Source organism: Rhipicephalus microplus, chromosome X (genome assembly GCF_043290135.1).
Source record: "Rhipicephalus microplus isolate Deutch F79 chromosome X, USDA_Rmic, whole genome shotgun sequence".
Taxonomy (NCBI): domain Eukaryota; kingdom Metazoa; phylum Arthropoda; class Arachnida; order Ixodida; family Ixodidae; genus Rhipicephalus; species Rhipicephalus microplus.
Genome location: NC_134710.1, coordinates 101,706,213 through 101,725,194, shown reverse-complemented (window position 1 = coordinate 101,725,194; position 18,982 = coordinate 101,706,213). Strand labels below are relative to the sequence as shown.

General features: G+C 43.9%; 1 protein-coding gene across 5 annotated transcripts in view; it reads left to right on the top strand.

Annotated features, from left to right (window-relative positions):
* Nucleotides 1–18,982, top strand: part of Pcif1 (Phosphorylated CTD-interacting factor 1) — a 125,823-nt gene that overhangs the window by 74,306 nt on the left and 32,535 nt on the right. For 4 of the 5 annotated variants that reach the window (XM_075877342.1, XM_037427503.2, XM_075877341.1 and 1 more), the window contains 3 exons: nt 3,546–3,632; nt 10,128–10,312; nt 13,951–14,044. In XM_075877342.1, the coding sequence (XP_075733457.1) occupies nt 3,546–3,632; nt 10,128–10,312; nt 13,951–14,044 (366 nt within the window). Of the gene's footprint in view, nt 1–3,545; nt 3,633–10,127; nt 10,313–13,950; nt 14,045–14,615; nt 14,769–18,982 lie in introns of those variants that run through there. The other variant, XM_075877343.1, reaches the window with a different exon arrangement.

Here is an 18,982-nt window from a genome sequence, read left to right as displayed (position 1 = left end):
TCTTGAACCACTGGGCACACACACTGCATTTTAGATCTGATGGTTGAAAGTGGCGGTTACACACGTTACGGTGGCACTTCACGGTTACTGTAGAATTGCTGCTAAGTTGTCTTGGCTCTGCATGAACTTTGCTATTTTGGGCATGCAGCTTCTCCAGTCACATAGGTGACAATGCTTCAGGCGTGTTTACGCACCGCTCTTGACTTCTTCCTTTTTCTTCTTCCGGCAAAAACTCATCAGCTGAGAAGCCATTAGACGAAGACAGCATATCTCTGAGGCGTCTGAAGCAGTTCTGGCAGACGTGGTCGTTGTTATGTGCATGGCGGGCAGCTTTCGGCAAAAGCTTCTGGAGTGCAAACAGGCCGATGTCTTCGACCTTGCGGAAGTTTCTTTGATAAGTTATTTTATTTTTATGCAACATGAGGTAATCTGAACAAAAAACTCTATCCCGGCTGAAATGGTCAGCCATCGCCACGCTCCTTGAGGCTCAAATTACTGGCAATGCAACTATGCGTGAAACCAGCGGCACGAAAGTGATCTATCTGTCGTCTGTTCCTGTGTCTCTCACCTTTAATGAGAGCAGATGTAAAACAGCGCGCGCAAGTATCCACAGTACGAATGCAAAACTGAAGTATAGTACGTTAAAATAAATTTCACAATGTTTTTGTCGATAAAATTACGGGAGGCGTAATCTTTGTCCCTACTTTGAACCATATGATCTAAAGCATTGCCTCCGAGATGCGGCGCACAGCAATTCATCTGTAGAGCAGACGACGAATGACAACTTGCCCTAAAGCGGGTTCTTCAGTCTAATTCGGCAATCTTCGTGCCCCAAATGATAAAAATTTTTTATGAATCGTTTATGAACACATTCAACATTCAATTCTCTTACCCAACGTGCTGAAAACACATGGCCGTCACAGCAGCTCTATCTGTGTGCAGTAATGGAGAGGCACCACATATTAGAAGTCTCAGTGCTCTACGTATAAGAGTGAATTCAGATACTGTAGAATACCATGTTCAAAATAGTTACTCCTATCTACTAAAAGAGCTTTTCTTCACCAAATGCGGTCACATTTACTCGCGTTTGAAGCTCATTGCCGCTTTTCCGTTCCGTTTTCTAGATTTCTCAACTTATCAGCGCGTTCTCGAAAAGCTCTGATTTGTACCATGCATATTGTCGCTAAAAACAAAATAATGCAACCTGTTTTTCTATATTACTGTATAATGGCCTTCGTTTGTCTATTTACGAGATTTTAAGAAAAATCGAAGATGGGGCTTTTTTATTATTCCAATTTCAGTGGAGTACACTTTTGCCTATATGAGAACTTTGTGGCAATATATAAAAATTTACATTTGCCCTACGGCAACAATAATATATGTACCTAATGAACACACTATATTCTTAAAACGTGTCACGTTTTAAAACGCTGCTTGCATTACTTTCGGAGAAAAAAAAATGGGGAATACATAACTTATTTTAAACTGTCGCAAATATGTACATTTTTAAAAGCTATTTTCTTTTGGTCTACAAACTTAAAACCGTATGAATTCATTCTTCATTAGACATACATTTCAGGTAAAAAATATCTTCTTTGAAACAAAAATATTTGTCTTTTTATAGCATCTGCAATTTTCGAAAATGACAGGTGACAAAATTGGTGCCTCCGTGTTGGTGAAGTTTGATATTTTTTTTCTCGTAAGTTGTGCCGTTAATCATAAAACGAAGTTGACTTTTGGGCTACCTGGTGAGAGGTGCACAAAATATAAAATACTCAATGAAATCTAAAATATCAACTTTTGGACCTGTGTCAATCTCTCGTGGAATCACCCAAGAACATATGGTAATAACATGCTTTCCACACCTGCTTGCACCTCACCTTGTAGCAGTGAATTATGATCAAAGCCATGTGCCCCATATTATTGAGCCAAAGCAACATCATTTTGGCAAGATTAAACTGTGAAATCATTGGAAAGTTTAGGAAATTTTTTTTAATGTACCGCATTCTCCAAATTGAGTAATTGCCTCATAAACGGACACTTTTGAGAGAGTGCTTGGGTAGGGGGGCGGGGGAGTATGTAGAAAAAAAAAATTGCCGCCGTATCTGCATGTTAATCAGCAAATGTCGTCGAAAGACGATGGTCTTGCGTGTGGAGAGAGTAAGCAAGACATTTATTTGATGTTCTGCACAAAAAAATCGGGGAATGGTATTCTGGAGGCGCTGCGTTAGAGTGCCTCGAGCATGCAGCGGAGGCGAATGAGCGCATCAAGTCACGTCACACGTCAGACATGAGCGCCATTTGGCAGTTTTCTTAGAAAATAAAGTGCTTGGCTCTGAGACGGGTGTGCGCGCCCATCTCAGAGGTGATAAGGTGTAGAACGCAAGGCAATGGGTACGTGCCACCACCGTCTGATCTTAGCAAAGTGTTGGAAACACTCGTCTTTCTGTGCAAGCGTTGCATGGTCAGCGCAGCGTGATAAGCGCTGCGGTTCTTAAAATTACTTATGTATGCCCTTTCTAGTAAAAGACGCACATGCAGAATATATACGTGTTGTTATCGTGCCCCAGACATGCGAAATAATTGCTTTTTGATTGTCAATCGCACAAGCATGAACGCTCAACCCAATGCCGTTGAGAGTGGGAAAACAGACAAATCTACAGACAGACAGACTAAAATTTTTGCGTCGAAGGTCCCCAAGAAAGACTATCATCTTTAAAAATGTCAGGCCTGTGCGGAAGGTGCAGCACATTCACAACGAAAGCTAGAAGAATAGCCTTTCAGAGACTTTTCTAAACGCTCATTGGATAAGTGCTGCAAGCACACTTGCTTGATACCAACTACGGCATTAATAATAAAATTTTTTGTGTAGTAGGCTGGCATTCCCTATGCTATTTTTCGTCATTCTTCTGAGAAGCGCGGTATTTGCTGAACACTTGCAAAGAATTTCGTGCCAATTGTTCTTGCAATGGCTGACGACGATGACGAATTGTGCCTGAAGTGGGCATGTGCCACAGTTAATAGGTGAACAAGAACAAGCTTTTGTAATGGGTTGAAGCATTGGACGACCCATTCGTTACGCTATTCGCATTGTGCAATGACTGGTTGTTCTTTCGCTGCTTTAAAACTCTTTATAAGTCGTATGAACGCGATTGCTTTCCCCGACGTCAAGCCTGCCTAAGGCAAGTTTCCCAACAAGTCCCAAGCACCGGCGTGGCTCAGTGGTAAAATACTGGGCTGGCACCCAGCAGACATGGGTTCGAGCACCACTGTGTTATTGGTACTAGTTTTTTTTTTCTAATTTCATGTGTTGTGGTTACGGACACCAGCGGCAGCGGCGTACAACTATGACAGTGCGTAACCTGACTTTTGGTCTCATAACAGATTTCGCTGTAAAATGGAAACCCAGAGTATAAGAGAATAAATAGTAAGCATTTTTACACCCTGTATTACTTCCAGTTTACACCTTTGTTTGTTTTTTAGTCATTTTTGCATCCTGTGCTACTTTTATTTTACACCTTTTTTTTGTCCCATTTTTTTTCTAGGAGCAACTTTATAGGTGGAACTGCACAGATGACAGGAAATTTGAGAACTTCCTTCCACGTGTTTGGTGCATGCTGAAGAGGTACCAGGTGAGTCGGTTTATTCATTTTATTGCGGGTTACTGACTGCTGTAATGTTCTTTGCTTGCCATTTTTATTATTGTTATTCATTTTTTTACAAAATAAATACAGGAAATTCACGTGTAAAGTTAGAGTTCTAGAAATAATGAAATTAGTATTTACACAAATTGTGCTCAAAAGCGCCATGCATGCTGTTGCCAAGTGTCTTCGAATTGCACAAATTTCATGGTGTGCACTATGACTATGAGCTTTAAGTGCTGTTAGTGCTGCTGACATGTGCCCCAAATGTGCGTACATTTGGGGCACATGTCACATGACAAGCTCCAAATGTGCGTACATCGCGTGTAATGTCCTCACTAAATCTAAACTAAGGAGCAGGTGTTTTTTTTCTAAATTAATAAATGTGTGCAGGATTTGTTCCGACCACTTGCAAAATCCTAAAATACCTTTCACCAAGCCCTTGTGTGGTTCTCTGAAAGCTGTTATAGAACATATTGACGTATTGAAAGCTGTTATAACCTATGTTATAACATATTGACAGTAGCCGACCTATTTTTCTCTATATTCGTGTCCATTCATATAGTTATGCTGCTAATATTAGCAGGTGCTAAAATCTGCCTTTTGTCAGAAATATAAATGCTCAAGGATTGTTTGAATTTGCTGAAACTATTATCTGATATTTTGCATATAATAATTTAAAACGTAAGTGAAACTTTGGTTTTTGTTCTAGCAAGTTTCGGTTAAATTTTCTGGTACTGTCATATTACTGGAAATTTGTCCTACGTGTAAAGAGTGCTTTCACTTTTCTGTTGTATTGTTTTTCTTTAGTAATTAGCCCAGGGCTCTCCACTAAATAAGCCAGAGTACTCCACTACGACATGTCTTATAGTCCGTACTGTTGGTTCAACATGTAAAATCCTGAAAATTAACTCATTTTGCTGGCAGTGTGCAATTTAACACCCGTTGTAGCTTGGGTTTTTTGTTTTTGAGCTTTATATATTTTTGGTAATATGGGGGTTAAAAATTAGGTGCTATTTCTCTAAATGATAATCAAAAAGATCAGATTGTTTTTTCTATTTGTGTTTTTCAGGGTAAGTCTAAAACATTCCAAGTAACACATTCAGGCAAATTAATTTGTAATAATGGCAAATAGTTGGGTGCTCCATTAGTTAGCACGAAACTCTTAGTTAGGTGTGCTTTTCGGATGGTTTGTTAATCGAAAGCCACATTGTACACACAGCCTGTGAAATAAACTACAGGTCACTGGAATTCACTTAAGCCTCGAGGAGCTAACTTCGTTTTGTGAGACAGGGTAGCTAAGCATGTGCACCGGAAACCCCATGCAATCTAAGAAAATAAAAGAAAAAGTTTCATGATTTTCGAACTCTGGGAAATATTGCACTTAACCTGATTTTTCTGAATCATGTTCATGGTGTAATAATTTAGTAAAATAGAATTTCACCGAGAAAGCTAACAACACTGATTGATATTGTCACAGGTAATGGGTATGAGCCATCAACTGTAGGGGGAATCCCTTGGAAGTGAAGAAAGAAGAGGGCTTTTGCGTCCTGGTCTGAGGGCATGCAAGACGTCGTTTCGTTTCGTCGCTCTCTGTTATTACGTTCGGGGCACTGGTGGAGGTGCTGGGTAACGTGGGGCGGCGAGGTGATGGAGATCGTGATTGGGGGCGTGGACCAAGGCGAGAAGCTTGCTGGCCCGTAAGGTACGCTTCGATGTCGCGGGGACGCTCATCGTAACGCGGGCAACGAGCATCTGGGTGAAAGCCACGGAGACCAAGTTGGCGGTACTGGCAGTTACGGTAGACGTGACCCGCTTCGCCACAGTGGTAGCAGAGTGGACGGTTATCGGACGTACGCCACACGCTGGCCTTTGTGGCGTTCTGCCGCGATCCAGACGGACGATAAGTTGGTGCACTCTGAAACCTTGAAACGGGTGGCGGAGTCGAAGAAGTGCCCTGGAATCGATGGCTAGCCTGATCCATTCTCCCCATGGTGGGATCAGGGCCATGTGGTGCAGGAGATCGCAGAGCCGCCGCATAAGTCAGCACAGGGGCCTCAGGTCTTGTTGGCGCGAGTGGGGTGACCACGTCTCGGATCTCATTTCGGATTAAGTCTGCGAGATCACTTACGGGTGGTTGGGGTCCCGCTGCTTGGAGTTGGCGCAGCTCGTCCCGCACGACGCTTCTTATGAACTCAGCGAGGGCATGCCTCTCGCTGTCAGCCCCGATAAAGCATGCAGCAGGGGTCAGGTCGTGGCGTTCATACTGTGACGACCTATACTGGAGAGTACGCTCCATTGTGGTTGCCTCATTTATGAACTCTGCCACAGTCGTCGGTGGATTGCGCACGAGTCCGGCGAAGAGCTGCTCTTTTACCCCACACATTAAATGCCGCACCTTCTTTTCCTCGGACATTGCAGGGTCAGCACGCTTGAAGAGTCGAAGCATGTCCTCGACAAACATCGAAACTCTTTCGTTGGGTCGTTGGTTCCGAGACGAGATAGCCTGCTCCGCTCTCTCTTTCCTTTCAGTGCTGCGGTACGCATCACGAAACTGTCGGCTGAACTCATGCCACGTCGCAAAGGAACCCTCGTGATTCTCGTACCACGTTTTGGCAGAGTCTTCTAACGCAAAGTAAACTCTCCGCAGTTTGCGAGCTTCATCCCATTCGTTGATGTTGGCAACTCGATTGAAGTGGTCAAGCCAGTCGTCAACATCTTCATAAATGTCTCCATGAAATGAGCGTGGTGTTTGCGGCGCATGAAAAACATGCGGGAGAAAAGAATAGGCGTCGTTGGTTTGACTCGCCTGGTTGTTAGTTGAAGTTGCCATCTCGTCTTGAGAGAGGGGACCGTACTCGGGAGATAGTCCTCGCAGGCGGCGACTGCTTCGTGCCGTGGGAGCTGTAGCTGTCTCCAAGTAGCTCGGTGTGTCGGCTGAAAATCTGCAGCCGAGGCGCATTTACCCAGCACCTCCACCTTGAGGATATTGCCGACGTCCCTGGTCCCTCAACATTATCTGCTCTTTCGTCGTGCGACGATTCCGCCATGACATTTGCAAGCAATCTCGACGTAAACCAGGGTCTACCGTCTGCACAACGGGAACGTCTTTTGAAGCTACTTGGCTCATTTCGGGACTGCTTCGCTACGACTTCGAAAGTTAACCAAACACTGCTTGCCAAGCATCGTATCATCACCGAGCCTACCGAGAGACCCATTCGACATCATGCCTACAGAGTCTCGCAAAAAGAACAAGACGTTATGCGCCAACAGGTCCAGCAGATGCTCAAGGACGATGTCATCCAGCCATCGACCAGTCCCTGGGCGTCCCCTGTTGTGTTAGTAAAGAAAAAAGATGGTACTCTCCGATTTTGCGTCGACTACCGAAAGTTGAATAAGATCACGAAGAAAGACGTGTATCCTTTACCACGAATTGACGACTCGCTGGACCGCAATCGCAATGCTCGTTACTTTTCTTCAATGGATCTACGCAGCAGCTATTGGCAAATATCTGTTGATGAGCGCGACCGCGAAAAGACCGCCTTCATTACTCCTGACGGACTCTACGAGTTCAAGGTCCTTCCATTCGGCTTGTGCTCGGCACCAGCTACTTTTCAAAGAATGATGGACACGGTTCTTTCTGGGCTAAAATGGCAATCGTGTCTTGTCTACCTTGACGATGTGGTCGTCTTCTCGGACACGTTTGAGCAGCACGTCCAGCGCTTACAGGCAGTTCTTCAGGCGATTCGAACAGCTGGACTTTCTCTCAAACCTGAGAAATGCCACTTTGCATTCGAGGAACTGAAATTTCTTGGTCACGTCGTCAGCCACGCCGGCATACACCCAGACCCTGAGAAAACGAAAGCTGTTGCCGCATTTCCTGTCCCAACGAACAAGCGCGACCTCCGCCGATTTCTGGGACTCTGCGCATATTACAGACGCTTCGTCAAAGGCTTTTCTAAAATCGCTGAACCGCTAAATGAACTTACGAAAGACGGCGTACCATTTGTTTGGGGCCATGATCAGCATCACGCCTTTGACACGCTACGAAACCATCTCCAAGCCCCACCTGTACTCGGTCACTTTGACGACAACGCTGCCACAGAGCTACACACAGATGCCAGCAACGTCAGACTTGGAGCTGTACTGGTTCAATGGCAAAATGGCATAGAGCACGTGATTGCCTATGCAAGTCGGACACTATCATCTGCAGAGAAAAACTACTCTGCAACAGAAAAAGAATGCTTAGCTGTTGTTTGGGCTATAACAAAGTTTCGCCCTTATTTGTACGGTCGACCATTCAGGGTAGTTAGCGACCACCATTCTTTATGCTGGCTCGCCAACCTCAAAGACCCTTCCGGTCGTCTAGCACGCTGGAGCCTTCGGCTGCAAGAATTTGACGTTACAGTCATTCACAAGTCAGGACGCAAACACACTGACGCTGACTGTCTCTCGCGTGCACCAATTCGAAGTACGAACGCGGACGTTGAAGAGGACGATACATTCCTTTCCTCTGTGTCAGCAACCGACTTGGCTCAACAACAACGCGACGACATGGAGCTAAGCCCGCTGATTGACTACCTCGAAGGCCGAAAACGCAGCCTTCCTCGAAACTTCGCACGTTCGCTGGCCTCGTTCTGCATCGAGGATGGAGTCCTCTATAAGAAAAATTTCGACCATACCCAGGCTATTTACCTACTGGTTGCGCCGACCTCGCTTCGGGACGATATTTTACATGCTTGTCACGACGAACCATCATCCGGACACCTTGGCTACACGCGCACATTGGAAAGAATTCGCCGCTCATACTACTGGCCCCGCCTCGCGAAGACAGTCAAGCAGTACGTCCGCACATGCCGCGACTGCCAACGCCGTAAGACTCCGCCTGTCCGACCAGCAGGACTATTACAGCCTATCGCCACGCCGAAGACACCATTCCATCAAATTGGCATTGACTTGCTCGGCTCATTTCCCACCTCTTCGTCTGGAAACCGGTGGATTGTGGTTGCCACCGATTATTTAACGCGTTACAGCGAAACAAAGGCCCTGCCCAAAGCTACCGCAGCCGAAATTGCACAGTTTTTTGTCACCAGCATCGTACTTCGTCACAGAGCGCCAGCTGTGATAATTACTGATCGTGGTACAGCTTTCACCGCAGAGATGCTTCAAGAAGTGCTGAGACTAAGTGGTACAGAACATCGGAAAACCACGGGTTATCACCCCCAAACAAATGGACTCACCGAACGGTTGAACAAGACAATTGTAGATATGCTGTCTATGTATGTGGCCGTTGATCACAAGAACTGGGATGATATACTCCCTTACGTAACTTTTGCTTACAATACAGCAGTCCAAGAGAGTACAGGTTTCACCCCATTTCGCTTAGTTCATGGTCGAGAGGTCACCACAATGCTCGACGCAATGCTCCTTCCCAACAACTTGAGCTTGTTCAACACGGACGCTGCATTGTTCGCTCAACGCGCCGAGGAGGCCCGTCAACTCGCCCGATGCCGTATTCAGGCTCGCCAAACTGCCGACGCACACCGCTACAACCTTAAACACCGAGAGGTTACCTTCCAACCAGGCGATGAAGTTTGGGTGTGGACTCCCATCCGACAGCGTGGTCACTCTGAGAAGTTGCTTCGGCGCTACTTCGGCCCTTACAAAGTTCTGCGCCGAGTCAGTGACGTTACGTATGAAGTTCTCCCTGAGGGCACCTCAAGACGTTCCCGTCGGTTTCCACAAAGTGATGTGGTGCACGTGTCAAGACTCAAGCCATATTTCTCGCGTCATCCATCGAACGTGCACTAACTTACCATGCAATGACTATTTTTTTCCGCTTTGGTTTTTTTTTATTGTCTTGTGTACTTACTCCTTTCTTTATTGAGTTCTCCTACGACGCCAGCCCATTTTTTTTCCCTTACGACGGAGTTGTTGGGTTCCATGGTAGCATCTTTTCTTTCGCATTTTTTTCTCAACGCTCATTACCAGCATCGAGCCGATGCTTTTTGAGGAGAGGGAGTAATGTCACAGGTAATGGGTATGAGCCATCAACTGTAGGGGGAATCCCTTGGAAGTGAAGAAAGAAGAGGGCTTTTGCATCCTGGTCTGAGGGCAAGCAAGACGTCGTTTCGTCGCTCTCTGTTATTACATTCGTGGCAATATAATCAAGCATGCATTTTCATTGTATCAGTTAGTCAGGCTGGATAATTTAAATTGTTTCTGGACTGTCAGTTACAATTGCAATGAGAACTAATCTAATGTAATGAGAAAAATGAGCCTTAACATCCCTTTCTTTCAGAGATACAATTGTAGCATCTTAACATTAACTTCATGTATATTGGAAGGGCATACCTTTATTTATTAATTCTTTCTGGTATATTTAATAGACATTGTTTTTTTTTGATAATCAGATAGAGGTGTTGTTTCAAGTCATCATTCAAGAATGAATTCTAATGTGTAGTAATACAAATTCTTTCCTTTCAGACGTATCTGGGCTTGTCATCTAATGAAGGCCATGGGACTCAAAATTCATTGCCTGCACTGGTCATGGAGTGCTTGCACAAGCATTTTGGGGTGACCTTTGAGTGCTTTGCATCACCTCTTAACTGCTACTTTAGGCAGTACTGCTCAGCATTTCCGGACACTGACAGCTTCTTTGGTTCCCGAGGGTAAGTGAAGGGGTGTGCGAATATTTAAAAGTTCAAATATTTTCTGACGAGTGTTTGCTTTTCAATTTGATTCACACTGAAAATTTCGGTATTGACACTATCGTGAACTTTTTTAAGACAAATATATAGTCATCAGGTTGGAAGTGACCCCTTCAGATTTTTTATATGCTTCAACTCATCATTCTCGTATTGAGGCAAAGCTGGCTTACAGGCTCCACTACAGCCAAATTTCCCAGACAGCCACATACTACAATTAGACTCCTTCATGTTTTGAGTATGCTTCACCTCATTACACTCTCGTTTTGTGGCGAGGCTGTCGTTATTGTTGCAAATGTATTGACTCAAAAAAAAAAAAAAAAAACGCTGGTTCAAACATGGAAGTGATAGATGGGGCAAAGGCGGGGCTCGATTAGTGCTGCTTTGGACCAGAAATTAAAAAAAAAAACTTGTAGGGGGTGCTGACAGCCCCTGTAAAGTTGTTTGCGCCGCGTGGCGCACGTGTCTCGCCCAAAAGCCGCATTTTGGGGTAACAACCATTGGGTGGTGGGTGGCGTGTTCGCGACAGTTGGCCACCACTATCATCATCATGGAGTAGCGCCAGCGGTGACCTCTGGCGGAAAGCATACCTTGCTGGCGGACGAGAGTTGAGCGAGTCTCTTCTGCGCGTGGTAGTTGCCGCGAACGGTTGTCTCTCGTGGTGGGTCTGCCGTGGACGGCACCGCGGGCTGCCTGCGGTAGGCCCACGTGGTGAGTGAAGCGTTGGCCATGCCGCCTTTTCTTTGCTCCTGTGTTATGTTGTTCGAGTGTATGGTAATTTTGTGTAATGATGACTTAGCGTGTTGATAACGATTGATGTACCGATTCGGCAGACGATATCGTCGTTCAAAAGTAGTTAAATAAATGTATGTTGTTTGGTATTGTACCGACCGCGTCTGCTGTGTCCGTTCACTCCAAGAGCGCGGCGTGGCGCTCGCTCGCGAATTCGAGATTCCACAAACTTTGAAAAATTGGACGCCAGAAATTTTCAGCCTCCGAAATATCACAGGTTCTTGTATATTGACGTCTATGAGGCCTGTTTGGAACTCCAAACTTGAAAGGAGCACACCCTTGTCCGCCACGTCAGTTGGGCTTCCACAGAAGTTGAAATAGGAGGATAGGCTGGGGAACTAGTGTTTTTTGTCTTTTACATGTAAAGAGTTGTCGATAACGCTTGGGCTGCACCAAATCATTGCATAAATATAACTTGACCTCTGCATTGCCTCATTCTTGATGAGATTACTATGAAACACAATCCTGCCAGCGCTTTATCAACCTATCGAAAGGAAACACTTTCATGTTGCTATTTCATGATAATATGTTTAAGAATCCTCACCAACCTTTTTTTTTTTTGCAATTTCACTTTTCGAAGTATTCGATTTCACTTTTCAAAGTATTCAAAAAGTATTCTAGAAGTAATCCAGAATTATTTGAAAAATATTCCATTTGATTTGCACTCACACTTCAATATTCAAATTTACTTTGCACCCGAAATTTCTCTATTCCCACAGCTCTAATAAAAACAAAATGAAATGCAAGTGGTCGAAGGGGCCACAATGTGACCTCTCACTTTTAGTACCTTTGTTGTTTTGTAATGCTAAACAGCTTTAATCCTTTACTGTGTTATATAAAAGTCTGGACTGTATTAACTAACCATCCTTATTAATATCATTTCCCCACCTTATGTTTTTGATGCCTGAACACATTTCCTAAATAAACTTTACACTCAACAACCTTGCCTTGTTAAACTGATTACTGTGAAGCATAGCAGGTACTTAAGGCAGCACATATGCAGCACAAATGGGCCAGCAGCTTTTCAGAACTGGTCAATTTAGTTGCATATCTAAGAGAAGCTGACGTTGCCAATATGCCGGGAAAATCCCTTGGGTCAGTGCAATGATGGCATGCTCCTGAGCAGATAACTGTTTTTCAGGCAAGCAGTTCTGCTTTTCTCTGGGTTTTCACCGAAACTGAGTCCCAACAATCATGTTTTTTTTTTTTGTGCCACAATTTGTTCAGCCTGCTTGTACTTCCTCTTGTTGGCTGTCAATGACACCACATCTGTTCTATTAGTTTCTTTCACATTGTGATGCTTTCTAATGGAGGCAATCAGTAGCGCTCATCCCTCTTCTGTCAAATTTGCTTTTTTCTCTCTGCTGCCAAAACAAAATACAAACCAACTTATGTTAATAGGTACGGAAATTTCTAAATGTTAAACTATAAAGCATAGAGATCAAATTTACTAACACTCACATGTTCACCCGAAGGTGTTTTGAGGAAAATATGTATAAACCATGCTGTTTAATGCATCATTGAAAACAGGTTATGAACCTTGGTTTAAAGTTCTAGGGATTCGTTCAGACTTGCTCATTACAGGAAACTAGGCAACTACCATATTTACACGATTGTAAGACGACCCTTTTTTTCAAATTTGACAATCCAATGTTGGGGGGTCGTCTTAGAATCGAAACCCATGTATTGTCATCTCGAATAGTTTCCCGCTCAACCCAAAGCGCATAGTTTTCCGCGTGCTTATACAAAAGCTTTTCTTTTTTTAGCATCTACTGCGCGCATTACGAGTGCCTTTATGACGAGCGCACGGCTCTTGAGGGAGCACCGGTAATCGATGGAAGAGCCGCCGTAGGGGGGTATTGGTAGTTGATGGAAGAGCTCCTCTTTGTGATACAATTTTCTAAGCGGGCGCGTCGCCGCGTGCTCCTGTCGCTTGTGTCCACGACCGGCTCTCTCGAGTCACTTCTGTCTGACATGAGTGCCGTCACATGAGGACGAAAGTTCGGAATCGGTGAATGTGTGGTGCGGAAGTGGCGGCTTCAGCGCGAGGAAATTTTCTCGTGCGACTCCAAGCGCCGTGGCTTTCGCGGGCCGAAGTCTGGCCGCTTTCCGGAACTAGAGGCGAAGCTTGCAACCTACGGGAGTTGTTTTTTTTTTTTTTTTTTTTTTTTTTTTTTTTTTTAAATGGGATTTTGGGGGGGTCGTCTTACAATCGTGTAAATACGTAATCACAATTATTTTCTTTAAAACCATAGTTGATTACTACCAGTAACTACTCTAAGAAAGTAATACAATAATCTATCACTTCTATGTTACTTCCCTCCCAACTTATGTAAACATTCCACAAATGCGGTAAACACAGCAAGTTGTGGTGGCTTTTTCCTAGCATCCTGTGCAGTGCTTCACAGTTTTTCATATTCATTAACAACTCCTTTTCATAATTTTTCACTGGTCATCTTCTCTAATTCCTCGAAATGTTGGGTTCGCCTCTGAAAATTCTCAGCCGAGAGGCTGCTCGTGGCACTGCAGTGGGAACTGTGTGCATTAGTTATTGCCAAACTCTAGTGTGCAAAGCAATATTGCTGATAATAGCTTCGTGTAAGTTTAAGATGAGATATGGGTAATTGATTACTGAAAGAAGTAATTGAATGGCAGTGGGTGTTACTTAGGTAGGACAATATTCCATCAAATATAAATAGCAACCAAAAATGTAATTAGTTGCTTACAAGTCCACTTTGGTGTTGTGTATTTTTTTTTTAATTGTGATTTTTGTTAGGTTCTTGGGTGTAACTTTCTTGGTTTGTTTTCAGGTCCATCTTAAAGTTTTTTCCTGTTGCTGGCTCTTTTGAGGTCAACCCACCTTTTTCAGAAGAACTCATGGAGGCCACTGTGAACCACCTAGAGGTTTGTGGCACAATTTGTGTGACACCTACTGCTATAGTATCGAAAATTGGGCTAGTTGGTAAGGCAGCATGTTTGGGTGCAACGTGAAAATGACGAAGAAAGAACACGGCAGCACCTGTCTGTGTCTCCTCTGTTCCCTTGTGTATTTGTTCTTGCACTGTACCAAAACATGCTGACACTTACTGGCTGCAGCTGTAATATCTCTGGAAAAATGCATTCTCTTTTTTTTTACATGAAAAATAAAAATTTAAGGTGCCTTGAAGCAAATTTTGAATAGAATAAAAACATTGCCAATTTGTAGCTGAGGCTCATGTAAATATCACTGATAGTTGGACGAGTTGGTGTTGGTTCATAGTTATGAACGGCGCAAAAAACACAAGACGCAAAACAAGAAAACCACACAGACACTGGCACCCGTGTCTGCGCTTCTTTTGTGTCCTGTCTTTCTTTGCGCCATTCATAACTATGAATCATGTAAACCTGTGAGCAAAATATTATTGTGCTGCATACTACCAAATATTTATCATCTAGTGTCAAAAACTAAAATGATCGCTTGCTCTCTCCTTCACAGTGTTGTCATCAGCTACACAGCAAGTATGCCAGCTAGCAGTCCACACAGCTATTTGTCAATGGTGTGAATGAGAAAAAGTTCTTAGCTATAATACTACAAATTTTATTTGTAGCATTTTCAATAAATTAGCGAGAAACATCTCTGCAACCTGAAGACGACTGAACACTTGTCTTTGCTCTTCCAGCCTTGATCTGTGGTCATTTTATTGTTCTATCATATAAGACAGCAAATGTTTACTATATTTCAGCCTCTTCAAACACCATATCAATCACTTGCCTTGTACTGAGTCCACTATGACAGTGCTCACCAATGTATATTGTCTCCTCCCAGAAAACATGTATGCTTGTCAGTATATGTTGGCTTTCTTATTCGTGCCTTACACCTGGTGCACTCCTCAAGGCATCTTACATGTACTACTTCACCGCACTGAAACAATGCAGCACCACCATTGAATGCTGCAACAAGTGTTCTCACTTCAAGGTGGTTGTTAGAGCACCTTAAGAGTGAGAAAAGTCATCATTACTCCCCATGCTCTAAATGGTCCCTGGATCGTGCTGCTTCTTGCTTGAATATGACACCAACTCTTCAGATTGCCCTACCTTCAACAACAGCGCTCATCATTCTCAGCTTGTCCAGCCACTGCATTTGCCACAAATTACCGTATTACGGGATTGTAGGTTGGCCCATTCTATCTAAATTTGATATCCGAAGTAGGAGGGTAGACTTGGTTTAAACACTAGTAGAGCTGCCAGTTACAGGGGTACAAACGAGGAATCTGAGAAGGTGTGGCATGGTTTCGATATTGCGTTTGCTTTCTGGCTCTATTTGTAACATATACTGTATTTTCTTGCATATAATCCGCACTCTCTGCTTTAATTCGCTGAAACATTTAAAAAATAGTGCCCGCGTATTGCTGCAGATCTAGCTTTTCTGCATAGCTGTGAAACACTGCCATGAAGCCACCTTTGCATGCCGGAATTTACGTTTTCATTGCAATAGCAATTATATAGCCACTCTCTGCTGTATTTTGCCATCGGCGTCGGCGTCATTCACTGTATAAGCACATGTATATATATATATATATATATATAACGCAAGAAAGAAAAATAATCGAGAAAAAGGCTATGGCGCGTGAAATCGAACGTCTGACCTCTGAGGTGTGAGTGCGAGGTGTTAGCCACGGAGGAGCACTTCTTTCAACATTCAAACGACAAGCTATTTATATATACCACTCACCGCTGCTGATGGGCATCTCGAGGGGAACTATTGTGTTTTCAGCATTACCACTGAGATCTCGCAATGAGCATGTGTCGCCAGATAATCGGGACACGTCGGCGCGCACTCTCACCTCCCACACATACTTTGCCTCGTGGAGAGGGAGCTGGGTGGACACTCACACGTGCGCTCGCTTATCTCGCGGTGGGGACAATTGTACGTCTTAAGGTTTCTCCGGAATAATTTTATTGTAGTTACCGGGCGCACAAAGGTCACTGCACTCGTTGCCCAGTCTCCATTTGCCAAAAGGGCGTGCTTTTCAGACACAGCGAAGTAACATCTGAAATGCTTATTTGCATTCATCTGTACCTGTGAGTACGTTTCGTGCATCATTTGTACGTGAGGAACGCGAAGCACGTTTCAATCTGCTTGCCAGTCTTCGTGTGACCTTCCAATTCGTTGCTATCGCGTTCATTGCTTCGCTTTTGCGACAAAGCTGTGACTTTTTTGTTTTGACATTACAGAACCTACTACTGGCCTAGCTGGTGATTTCTTCTTAAAATATTCTAGTGCAACTTTTTATAAGGACAGGAAAGAGAAGCGCATGATACGAAAGGCACTGACTTCAACGTTCGAGTCGGTGAACATTAGTCAGTCTAGTGACTATATAAATTTGTTTTATGAAATGCATGCATGTTTTTTTTTGTATTTTTTAAATGTTCTTTATGGGTTGATCTGCAGTCAAATCAGCTTACAATCATTTCAATTTTATACTTGATACCACTAATATGGGGCCTGTAGTATACTCAGCTGTGCTGATAGCCACGTGGAATGACAACTAGATTGGTGAAATGCAAGCATACTTAATCACCTTACTGCCTTCTGTCAACCCCACACTAGGGTGTATCAAACTGCCATTCTTGTTCGCTCTTTTAGTGCAGTAAACAAAAAGCTTCAAGAAACGATTTTGACATAGCACTGTGTCTGTGTATTTTTTTTGTCTTTTTTGCTCTTGTTTTTTTAGTGCGCTAAAAAAGGTAACACTAACTACCAACATGCTTGCAAGCTTTCCTTGGCACCCAGCATATGGTGCCGCTAGGCACAATAAGATTTTATTGCATTGAAAGGGCCTGTAACACCAAAATCAAAACTTTGAGATGTTTGCATTGTTTAATTGTTTTGTATATGTGAGCACTTCTCGTGTATTATTAGTGGCAGACATTACCTTTAAAATATTTCAATTTTTTTTTTTTTAATGTAAGCGGGAGTGCTCATCTAAGTTGGGAGCACCTTGCAACATCGCCGTTAGTGTGATGTAGACGAGGACCCTGAGTGACATTCAACAAGAAAAGCAAGTACTGTCAACCTTGCAGAATATTCATGGGGTGTGCACAATTGGCGCTCTACGAGGGCTTTTGTTTCTTGCCCCTATCGCGCTCTTGTTGGGCTGCTCTCTCCAGATGGTTTTGGCTGCTTACACCAGGAGTGCTTTTTTCTTCTTCTTCTGAAAGGACATGCTTATTACAGATTTAACTCGGTCCAAAACACCCACATCGTTTCATTCTCTAGTGCATGCAGGCTCCCAATTTGTAAACCACACTGTCAATGTCAGTCACCAATGCTTGGACATACATAGGCACTCCCCTGCTGTGGTGACGTCTGTAGTGTCTTGACTTCTTTCTTGTGCCCGTGTTTGCTCTCCCTGTCTTTTACAAAGGATTGAGAAGTTCCAAAAATAATTTATTTTTTGAAAAATTGTTCAAGAAGGTTATTGTACCAGGGGTGGAAGTGCTGCGCCATTTTGCGCCGATTTGACCTGCTGTGCCTAAACGGCTATTTGCGTGTGCAATGCCAAAAGCGGTGGAATTTTATCATCAAACGAGCAATGCGCATGTGCTACACAAAAGACGCAACTGCGTCCATATCAAATTAGTTCGGTCACATCTATTGGTTTTAGTTCACTATAGTCACGTGGTATTTTGGTTCATGCATGATTCTTGTTAAAGTGGCGTTTGTGTGCATGTCTCATTATGCGACTCTGTATATGTTTTAACAACAAAGTTGTTAGCTGAACCATATGAATAGAAAAAAATAAATATCAGTGTCACCGGCGAAGCGATGACTTCAATAGCAAGAATTTGTAATGTAATGCCGCACGTTCTCCTTTCTATGTTTGCTACCGTTAATGCACCATTAGCGTGTAACGCTGCCTTGCGCAAACCGCACCCGAATGACTGGGAACAATCTAGATAATCTTGGAACTTTCTGATGAGATTAGGCGAGATTAGAGTTCCCATGAGATTCCAGATTAGAAGTGTGGCAGCTTGGGCTAGTTGGTATGGCATGACGATAGTTATAGCGCGAGAACAAAACGACGACACAGGACAGCACAGAGACAAGTCCTTCTTGTCTCTGTGTCGTCGTTTTGTTCTCGCGCTATAACTATCGTCCAGATTAGAGTTCTGAAACTTGCGCAGTCGCTAGCGATAATGTTGTAATCTTCGATGGCACATGTATAAATGCCGACGCACTTTGCTGCTTGGCAGATTATCGACAGCCCACGCTATGGTTTGCTGCTATCAGTCTACAGCGTGTATTGCTCGTGGAGTGACGTTTCGTTTTCCGAGCACAGGTTCACCGAAATGAAAAGTTCACTCATGAAAACAGCGGCTACTGCCTTCGTCAACATAACAGCTTCGTGACAGTATGAGGGCTGAAAGCTAATTCTTTTGGATCCGACGTCAGGACACTCTACAGAACGCTGCTGTACGAGAATAAGTACAGCTGCTCCAGGGAGAAGTGCTCTTATCGCACAATCTCTTTCTGTTAAGAGCGCACCTCGTAGAACGGTTTACAAGCCGCGTGCTGATGCTAGCCGATAGCGCACAGGCCAGCTTATCACATCCACGTCCTTAGAATCAAAGTTCACTGCTGCTGCTCGAGCAATCGCTCCCCCTTTCCCTAGCATTTTTTTCATGCTCTTTCAAGATGGGCGGCGTGTTTCATCTGCTTGAGCATTCGACGGCAGTTATAACACGCGGGGAATGCTATCGTGTGCACTGCCCTCCGAGCGACCGTGATCGGCTGCCTCGTTTAATCTCTGATTGAGCAGCACCCACAACACCAGCTTGTGCAATCTTACGCACGGGTAG